The 10,764-nt window shown below is 53.1% G+C and overlaps 1 protein-coding gene across 1 annotated transcript; it reads left to right on the forward strand.

Moving 5' to 3' along the window:
- Window positions 1-1,211: 1,211 nt before the first annotated feature.
- Window positions 1,212-10,018, forward strand: SH2D7 (SH2 domain containing 7). The gene is given in 6 exon segments (XM_030875289.2): window positions 1,212-1,387; window positions 2,683-2,772; window positions 5,810-5,979; window positions 6,270-6,478; window positions 7,848-8,528; window positions 9,968-10,018. Coding segments are annotated over 6 exon segments (1,377 nt in total).
- Window positions 10,019-10,764: the final 746 nt, after the last annotated feature.

Raw genomic sequence — 10,764 nt, forward strand, 5'->3', positions numbered from 1 at the left:
TACTTGTCATAATGACCCTAGAGTCTAGAAAGTAGCTTTTTAAAAATTATTCCCATTCTACAGATGAAGAAATTGAGCTATCTGCAACCACTTAGAAACCGCCTTGAGGCCTGTGTCAGTGTGATGGAAGCGGAATTCTAACCCAGATCCTTGGGGTTGACTGTTTGCAACATCCCCTGCCTCACTGTCAACCGAGCCTGGATTTCTGCTGTGAAACTCGGGAACACGTTAGAGATTCAGGGATGTTTGCGTGAACAAATATCCTGGGCCCTCACTGGTGCAGTGCTTCCTCTCAAAAGCCTTATGGCAGCCCTTCTAGGGGACCCATCTACTCCAGAGGGCTCTTCCTCCAGCCACATGAGCTTCTGGGTTGCTTTTCAGGATCTCCAGCAGAGTCCCACCTCATAGTCTTTGTACTTGCTCTTCCCTCTGCTGGGAGCAGCATCTCTTCCCCCAGGTACCTGCCTGGCATTCTCTTTCACTGTTCCAGTGGCACCTCCTGAGCAAGGCTTCCCCCAACCCTGACTCCCTACCTGACCCCCTATCTAAATAACACAATCCGTGCTCTCTTCTTCCACTCCCTTTTCCTTGGAGTGCTTATTACCCTTGACCCCATATTCTATATATGTATTTGTTTATTATCTGTCTCCTTCCACTAGAACATATGTGCCATGAGGCAAAATGCCATTTTGGTTGCTGCTTTTTTCCCAGGGCCCAGATGTACGTGGCACACAGTAGACAATAAATCTTGAGTGGAAAGAGGAATTAATCAGCACGGAACTTCACCAAGATACAAGTGGCCGCCATGAAGGAAGGATAAGTAGAATTTAAATTCACCACTTTGCTAACAGTGGCGGTGCCTGGACTTTAGCCAGAGTCTGGTCTTTAGCTGAGACAAAGACCGGAGGTTGGGCGAAGGGGCCAAACCCAGTGGGGCAGCTCATCTGTTAGCCAGGAAGTCAGGGATCCCTCTCCTGCCCCTCTCTGACTGCTAATGTGACCCTCCCCCAATGTCCCCAGACAGCCAAGGTGCCCCGCCTCAGAGCATCAGAGAGGAGAACCAGCCGCATATTGTCAGAGGTGACAATAGGGCTCCTGTGTGCCGCGGGTGGTTGGAGAGGGCATGGACTCAGGCAAATGAGCCGGGGTGCCCACAGATATAGAGGCATACGGGTGGTCGGGGCTCTGCTTCCACATCAGTGCTCGCTAGAATGGAGGGCCACCTGAGGCAGTTCAGCCTGGTCAGGGGGCCCGAGGGGGCCGGGGACAGCCAGGCCCTGGCTAAGCTGCAGGAGCTGGCCCTGATGTGGTTCACGGAGACGCAGGCCCCCTTCATTTTGCAGAATGGAGCCCTGCCCCCCTGGTTTCACGGATTCATCACCCGCAAGTAAGGCTACCCCTATCCATGTGCCCAGCGTGGCTCCTAGCCCCCCAGGGCCGAGGGGCTAGCCCCTTTCCCTGGGCTAGGCGGGGACCCCAGAAAGCAGTGGGTGGGGGAACAGACTGAGGAATGCCGAGTTCTCTGACAGCCGCTTCTGTGGGCAAGGTGGGCGAAGGCACTGGCCCCGGCTCTGAGTGTAGGGCTGGGATGGCTGGGGCTGTCAGGCAGCCAGAGAAACAGAGAGGAGCGGGCTGGAGAAGGATGCATTCAGAACAGCTCCGGATAACCCGATGAATTACTAGGGGGACTGTTTCATTCATCATCCAAACCAGAGCACTGTTAGTAAGAGGACTTAACTAGGAGAACTGTTCTAAGTGGGGACTCTCCCAGGTGAACCTGGATATAGAGTTACTCTAGGAATACGGGCCAAGATGTGGAGGCTGGCTTTCTGATTGGGCTGGATCTCCAAGCTGCCAAAGCACTAGCTGAAGGAATGACAAATGCAGCCACTCATTAGGTCCTCCTGGCCCAGCACCTGGCATTGAAGCAGGCAGATTCACGGGCGTTGACGTGTACTGTAACACAGGGCCCTCTGCTCTGTTGAAATTCTTACTTTTTGAGTAAGGGGCTCCAGGTTTTCATGTAGTACTGACCCCTGCAAAATTTGTAGCTGGTCCCGCATAGAGCAGGCACTCAGCAAGTATTTGGTGAATAAGTGGGTGAGGAGATATCTGGTCTATGTACTGCCAAATCAGAAGAAAGCTGGAATTTCCACCACGCCTCCAAAATCCATGGCATCATTTAGAACTATCCGTAGCTGCCTGAGGCTGAAGGGGACATGCCAGGGAAGGGGATGAGAACCTATGAGTTGCCATTGTGGTCAGGCTCCAGACATACCAACGCCTTCTCCCTGCAGAAACTACTGTGTAGTACACACCCTGCACAACTGTACACAGCAGTCCTGAGGCAAGGATCCCACAAACCTAAAAATCTCCAGCTCTATGGATTCCTTCTTGCTGCAGGGACATTCAGGTGGGGAGGGTCAGTGGCTGCTGTGCCTGATGGCGAGGCAGTAGTGGGGGGGGGGGTGTGTATGTGACCTCGGGCTTCCAACCCAGCCAGCCCCAGACTGAGTCTTCCACAGAACCAGACGAAAGTCTGAGGGAGTCCTCTATAAAGGGTTGGAGATCGGTGCACTGGGTCTGGGGCATGGCTGGCAGGGACTCTGAGGCTGGTCTAAGTCAGGCTGCTCCTGCTGTTGTGGGGACCCAGCCCCAGCTAATGGCATGTCCTCTGCCCAGGCAGACAGAGCAGCTGCTCAGGGACAAAGCTCTTGGCTCCTTCCTCATCCGCCTCAGCGACCGGGCCACCGGCTACATCTTGTCCTACAGGTAAGAAAGGAAGCCCTCTGCAAAGGGCAGGCGGGCTCTGGCTCCACAAGCCAGACTTGCAGATAAGCTTGGAATCTCCACCAGCCCACACTGCTGGGCTTTCCCTGGGCCCTGACTCCCTCACTCCCTCAGTCATCCGTCCGTGTCCATCAGACATTTTCTAACCAGCAGCAGCCATACACTAGGATGAAGCACCCACCTTCAAGGGGGTGAGTTGGTGGGGGGCAGGGGAGAACCTCCTCCTGATGCGAGGCTGGGGAAGGCTTCACAGAGGTGGATTTTGAGGACAGGATAGAAGGAAGAACAGCAACTTGCTGGGCAGAAAAAGAGGTGTGATTGGGGTTTAGGAAGGCCTTTCCAGTAGATTGAACTGCATATGCAAAAGAACAGAGACAGGGCAGACTAAGGTGTTGGGAGCCACAAGTTGCCAGGTGCAGAAGGACACATGGTTCCAGTGGAGCAATGCCTGGAGAGGAAGGCCGGGGGCAGCTCAGGACGGCCTTGGATGTCTGGCTATGTCTGTAGACAATGAAGGGTCATCTGGTCAGACTTAGGTTTTGCAAGGATACTTCAGGCAGCCTATGGAAGGAGGACTCAAGACAGGTGCTGGAGGTGTGGGGGCAGTGGGGACCACTGAGGGGTGAGGTCTGGGCTAGATGAGGAAGCTTGGGCTAGGGTAAGGCAGTGGGCATGGAGAAGAGGAGACAAGATGGCCAGGATGAAGTCAGAGGTGGCGACGTCAGAGCCTGTAGGTTGGGTGGGGGGAGGCAGAAAAAGGAAGAAGTTCCCTCCCCCACCCCTAGTTAGGGAGGGAGGGAGGCTGGGGCTCCAGGGCAAATCTCAAGGGCCTCAGATTCAGATTCAAAATTATCATCTGTTCAGATTGCCCCAGTTCTAATTCTGATCTTCAGCATGTCACTTTGCCTCTCCGCACCTACATTTCCTCATCTGTAAAATGGGTATATTGCATAGGATTGTTGAATGGGTTTGATGAGTTTATACATTTAAAAGTGCTTGGTACAGTGTCCGGAACATAGTAAATAAATAAATGTTAGTCATTATTAAAATAGTTATTGTTATTCTATGTGCCAGGTATGGTCCTCAGCACTTTGAAATACACAAACTCAGCAGTTTTCAAATGTCTTTTCAGCATCAGGGCTTTTTTTTTCCAAACATGATCTTAGGTGGAGTGCCAGCTTATTAAAGAGATCAAAGTGGGGCTGCACAAAGATATACAAATAGCCCAGTGGAATCCAGAAACAGTCCCCCACATTTGGTTACCTGATTTGCAACAGAGGCGCCACTGCAATTCAGCGGGGGGGAGGGCGGGGGTCGCGGCGGGGGGAGGAGTATGGGGAGGCTGGTTTTTTCAATAAGTGGTACAGGAGCAATTGGATATCCAAATGGAAAAAAATGACCCCCACCTCACACCATACATAAAAATTAATTCTAGATGGTTCACAGACCCAAGTGAGAAAAGCACAAGAAAACACAGGAAAAGAAAACATAGGAAATATTCTTCATGACTTTGAGACAGGCAAAGATTTCTTAAACGAGACACAAGAGTACTGACCATAAAAGAGAAGGTTAACAAATTGGATTTCTTTAAAATTAAGAACTTTTGTGAATCAGAAGATACCATTCAGTGAATAAAAGGACAAGCCGCAGTGCTGGAGAGGTTTTGTATTGTAATACATACACCTAATAAAAGACTCATGTCCAGACTATATGAAGAACTCCTGCAAATCAGCAAGACAAAGATGACACAGGCAAAATAAAGGCACTTCCTAAAAGAGGGTCCAAAAGGACAGTGAGCTGGTGTTCAGCAGCGTTAGCAATCCGGGAAATAGAAACTAAAACCACAATGAATGGCTACAGTGGAAAGACAGAGGCCACCTAATAGTTGGTGAAGATGCAGAGCAGCTGTAACTCTCATACTTGGCAATGATTTTAGAAAACAATTCGGCATAATCTACTAAAGCTAAACATACATGTATCCCTCACCCAGTTCTCCTTCCTGGGATATTCTCAATAGCAATGAATACATATATTCAGCAAAAGCCATGTACGAGAATGTCCAGAGCAGCTTTATTTATCATTGCCCAGATGTGGCAATAATCTAAATGTCCATCAGCAGAATGGATAAATTGTGGATTTAATTAAATGGAATACTACCTATCAATGGGGGGAAAAAAGGAAGCTAATTCTACATAGACATGAATCAATCTCAAAGATATAATGTTGCGTGAAAGAAGCCAGACACAGAGAAGAAATACTGTATGATTCCATTTAGGTGAAATTCCATAACAAGCAAAACTGATCTATGGTGATGGGGGTCAGAGTGGTGGCTACGTTTGACTGGAAGGGGCCACGAGGGAGTCTTCTGGGGAGCCGGAAAATGTTTGGTTCTGCTCTAAGCGGTGGTTACCTGGGAATGTTCATATGTGGAAGTTCATCGAGCTGCACACTTAGGACGTGTGCACTTCACTGTGTTTACGTTACCCTTCCATAAAAAAGGAAAATGAAGAGGGTGGGACTTTACAGGCTGGTGTGGAGATGGGAGCTGGAACTCCATCTTTTCGGCCTGGGTGGGATTTGGGTGAGATGAGGAAGGCTGAGTTGTGCAAGCGTGGGCTCGGACCTCATCTTTTAAGCCTTAGATATTTTGCTCATCATGGATATTTTGGTATTAATTTTGATTTTCTAAAATATTGCATTATTAGTTATCTTGATTACTGAGTTTTGTGGCATCCCTTTAAATTTGCATCCATGCTCCAAGCTGAGTGCCCCACTCCCCCTTAACCCCGGCCCTGGCCCTTTCCTCCCTGACTGACGTGCGGGCGTGGGGGTAGGGTGCGCGTTGAAAAACCGCTCCCTATCACCTGCAAGGCTGTGTTTGCTGGATGTCAACTTCCACCTTATAGAGGAGCACGTCAAGGCCCAAGTGGGCAGCATGGCCCTGGGTCAGCTCCGGCCCTGGGCCAAGGCAGGGCTGCCAGCTGTCAGCAGCCCCAGGCCACAAGTGCTTGTGTTGCAGGGGCAGTGACCGCTGCCGGCATTTTGTCATCAACCAGCTCCAAAACCGGCGCTACCTCATCTCAGGGGACACCCAGAGCCACGGCACCCTGGCTGAGCTCGTGCGCCATTACCAGGAGGTGCAGTTTGAGCCCTTCGGGGAGACCCTGGCTGCTGCCTGCCCCCGGGTAGGTACCTCTCTTCCCCGGGGGGCGTGGGGTGGGGCAGGGTGCCCGGGTCAGGGGTGTCCACCACTCGACCACATGTCTTTCCTTGCCTTCCCTATTTCCTGCCACCCAGGGGCACTCAGTGCAGGGTCATGATCCCTATTTGAGAAGGGGAGATGGAGGAAGCATTCTACCTGAGGTCAGGGACCTGGTGGGAATGTTTCAATCTCTGGCCAGCAGTCTCTGGCAGGAGGCTAGAGGCTGGCCAGGGGTGTATGACCACACACCTGCTGTGTCCCCACCGCCTCCAGCTAGAGAACAGTGATCTATATGACGCCATCACCCTGGGCCTCCATCAGACCAATCTGGGCCTGGAAAACCCGCCTGCTGCAGTGTCCCCCACGGTGGTCCCAGACAAGGCTGCCAGCTCCTGCCCCTCTCCAAAGCCCCAGGTCTCCTTCCTCTACAAAAAGAAGAGCCTGGATGCAAGTCCCTGGAACCTCCCCAAGGAAGAAAGCATGGAGGTGAGGAGGATTCTGGGCTACCCAGAGTCAGGGTTGCTAGACCAGGAATGTGGGTGCCACGTCCACCATCAGGCCCAGAGAGGCCACACTGGCCATCCCCTCAGGCTGTGGAGGGTGAGTGCCAGGCCCAGAGAGGAGCGGCCCAGCTTGGAATTACCCAGTGGTTCACCCATGCTGTGGCCTGCCTCTGGCCGGTGGATTTGGTTCAAACCTTGGCTTGGCCTTTCTAGCTGAGTGACTTTGGACAAGTCACATAACCTCTCTGAGCCTCAGTTTACCAATCTTGAGGTTCCTGTGAGGCTTGAATGAGGGAATGGATATGAAATGTCAGAAAAATCCCTTTGTAAACTGTAGAGTGGGATACCTGTGAGTCAATACTTTATTTTCCTCCACAGCAACTCACAGGAAGGACTCACAGAAATTTTTCTTAATATATATCAGATCACAGCGAGGGCTTCTCCTCATGTTTAAAATAAAATCTGAAATCTTCACCAGGGTCCACAAGAGCCTCACCAAGTGCCCTGCTACCTGTCCCCCTTCTTCACTTTTCTCTAACCTCATTGGCCTTTGGATCTCCCTGGAACACATCAACCTCGTTCCCACCTCAGGGCCCTTGCTCTTGCTGTACCCACTGCCTGGAATGCTCTTCCCACCAGACATCTGCATGGCTTCTACTCTCACTGCATTCCATTCTCTGCTTAAATGTCATTTCCTCAGAGAGGACCACCTAAACTATAGAAAATATCCCCTCTCCTACCAGCCTTTCTCCCTATCCCATTACTCTGCTTTGTTCTTCTTCATAGTACTGATCGTGAGCTGACAGTATATTATCTTGTGATATATTATTGTATCATATATTACATCAACCACATTAAACTATACAACAGAGCAGTATGTTGCCCATCTCCAGGTTAGAATGTAAACTCCCAAGAGGTGGTCTTGCTCATCACTGAGCCCTTGGCACCTAGGATGGTGTCTACACAGTGCTTACTAAATATTTGTTGAATAAATACACAATTGATGGACTTGGGGGTGGACCATTCTGAAGGGGAAGGGAGCAGTGAGTGGGTGGGCTCAGGGGGCTCTGAGGAACCACCACTCTTGAGGGGAGAGGAGCAGGGCAGGATGATCTTGGGTGGGAGGTAGATTTCGTGACCCCTGGCCTTGAATGCCAACATAAGGACCATACTCAGAGTCCTAGAGCATGAAGCTGGCAGGGACCCCGAATGTCAACCAACCCCTGCACGTAACCGTCAGGTAAACTGAGCCCAAGACAAGGGGCCTCAGCTTCTCTGAGAAACCTGCAGTTTACCAGAAGGCAACTTAGTGACAGGCTAACCTCTAAGAGGTTCTGTCGTTCTCTCCCCAGGCCCCCGTCAAGGTGCCTCCCCTCCCGGAGAGGAGTGCTTCCCTTCTGGACGAGTCTTTTGGAGGCCCCCACAACATCATCTATGCAGACCTGAGAAGGATGAACCAGGCACGGCTAGGCCGGGGCACAGATGTGTCTGGCAGGCAGGGGCCAGTCCCAGCCAGCAGCCAGGTCTTCTCCCCAGGCAAGGAGGCCCTGAGGAGACTCTCAGATGGAAGCCGGAACAAGCCTGATGGCCCGGGACCTGCCCTCTCTGGGGTGAGCCCAGACCACGGCCCTAGAGTGTCTCCCACTTCTTGGGGCCTTCTCCTGCCCCCCAGTTCTGAGGCTCTAGGATCCTCAGCTGCTACCTGGAGTCAGGGGTCTCCAAAACTGAGCCGTTCTGCAGACATCTATGAGCTCATCTGGGCAGAAGGCCTCCTAGAGGAGGCCAGGGATGTGCCAGACCAAGAAGGCAGCAGTACCTACGAGCCGATCACAGTCTGCTGGGGTGGCCCAGCCAGGCCCCCCTAGCCTGGAGCAAGTCCCACATATAGCAAGCTTTCAGGGTCCACAGACTGTGGCTATGAGAGGATATTGGGGGCCCCGGAGCTCCCAGAGCCCAGGAACACCTATGAACAAATCCCGGCAGCCAGGAGCAAGGAGACTGGACGGACACATAAGGGGGGCTCCATGGGTGGGGTGATACGAGGGACCTGTGGCCCTCAGGCATGGGCAGGTCAGGTCACTGCCACTGCCCAGAACTTTCCAGCCCTAACTTCTGCTTAGAGATGGTGGGAGAGGCAGATGTTAGGTTTGGATGTAAGATGGAGGCTTCCAGGCCCTTCTGATGTCTTTCTCTGTGGCAGACTAGGACTCCTGTCCCTCCCTCTTGGCCACTGCAAGCGTCTCAGAGCCTCAGAGAGGTGGACAAGGGCCCTGGCTCCAGGTCTGACTTGCCTTGGCCCTTTTCATGGCTCAGCCACTCCCTAGCTACGTGGCTTTGGGCAAGATAGTTTCCCCCACAACTAAGACTGCCAGATTTAGCAAGATAAAATACAAGACGCCCAGTTAATTTGAATTTCAGATAAACAATGAGTAATTTTTTTAAGCGTAACTATGTCCCCAATAGTGCAATTATTCCTCATTTATCTGAAGTTCAAATTTAAGCGGGCATCCTGTATTCTTATTTAGCATCTACCCAGGATCTCCATTTCCTCATCTGTAAAATGGGCTGGTCCTATGGATGTGTCCAGGGGCGGCTGCCCAGGAGGTGAAGCTAGACATCCTTATGTGCTCAGGACACAGCCCAGAGATGGCTGTCAGTGAGCAGCTGTTATTCCTGGGGATTTCTGATAAGAAAGGAGAAAAGGGGAAGCAGGGATCAGGAGGGCAGAGGGAGGTGGTCAGGATTCCCAGAGAGGCAGAGGAACCCTCCTGGACCCTCAGCCCCAGCGTATTTGCCTACGCCTGGAGCCGATGAGCTGGGAGAGCCCACTCCCCGAGGGCACAGCCTCAGGCCTCGGGCACGTGCAGACCTCCTCTTCCGCTTGAACAGCAAAACCCCGAGCTCCCAGGTGAAAGGCCTTCACCAGAAGCTCTGCCAGCTCCTCCCGCAGGGAAGGGCTGTGCCCACGCACCCCAGGACAGGGAGCTCGCCTGGTGCAAGGCTGCCTCTGAGGTCCTGATGCCTGGGACCACAGATCCTGCCTGCAGACAGCCCTTCTAAGAACCACAGAAGCCACAACCCATGTCTGCTCTTCCTCTAGCTGCAAAGTCCTTCCGGTCCCTGGTGGCGCCATGTACATCCCCACCCCCATTCTACCTAGGGCACGGCTGGGGCAGACAGCGCTGGGGTTGGGGACCCCAGGGGACCCAGTGAGGGAAGGGGGGACTTGGCCTTTCTTCTCCACTTTCCCCTAGCCTCCTTAGCCAGAGAGGGCGAATCCTTCATCCAAACCAGAGGACTGGAGTGGAATTTCTGGCACTGAGAGGGGTGGTGGAACAACTATCAATATTCCAACCTGGCCTTTCTCCAGCCTTGAGCCCCAGCCCCCAGTTGCTGCCAAGGGATGCTCTGAGCCTGGCTCTCCCCTCCCTGTCCAGGGACCCAGGCTCTAGCATCTTCTCCCTCCTTGCAGCCTGACAAGCTCCGGAGGCTCTTCTTCACAGACAAGAAGCACAAATCCTGAGGAGGCTTGGCTTTCTGAAGCTCACCAGCGGGTTTCCTGGTATCTGGGCTATGCCAGGGCTTACTGGGAAGCTCTCAGCTTGCTTGAAGGTACCCCTTGCACCCTCAGATCGAACCAGCCTGCTCTGGAACAAGGCTCCGAGACAGCCTAGGGGACAGGATGGGAGGGGACCTTCCAGCTGCCTGCAGCTCAGGGCTGCGCCCTGCTTCCCCAGTGCCTCCCACCCATCCAGAGGAAATCAAGGCCCGAGAGGAGTGGGGACTGGCCAAAGGTCACCCGCATTTCTAAGATGAGCAGGCTGGGCCTGGACGGATTGACCGTGCTGACCTCCCACCACTGAACACTTACTGAGCGCGGGGCAGGCCCTGTGGCAGCGCTGGCATTTTCCTGACTGACCTAGTGATGTCATTCAGTTGCTCTTGAGACCAACCAGTCCCCCTCCTCGTGGCCCCATCAGCAGAAAGGAGGGAAGGCCCAGGGCCACATCCCTGCTCCTGCCCCAGGGGGGTTGGGGCAAGAAACCAGGGAAGTAGCAGCAAAGCCCCGTCCTCGGAGGTGATGGTTCTGACCCTGGGGCCCCTGGGCTCCCAGGGACCATCCCCTCAGCCCCTCTCTGCCCCCACCTTCATCCCAGCCTCATAACGCAAGCTGGGCAGACCCGGTCTGACCCTTTTTGCTGCAGATCGGGGAGACGGAGACCCGGAGAGGAGCAGCCACCTGCCAGGCGGTCAGCCTGGGCATTGCTG

This window comes from Globicephala melas, chromosome 2 (assembly GCF_963455315.2).
Source record: "Globicephala melas chromosome 2, mGloMel1.2, whole genome shotgun sequence".
NCBI lineage: Eukaryota > Metazoa > Chordata > Mammalia > Artiodactyla > Delphinidae > Globicephala > Globicephala melas.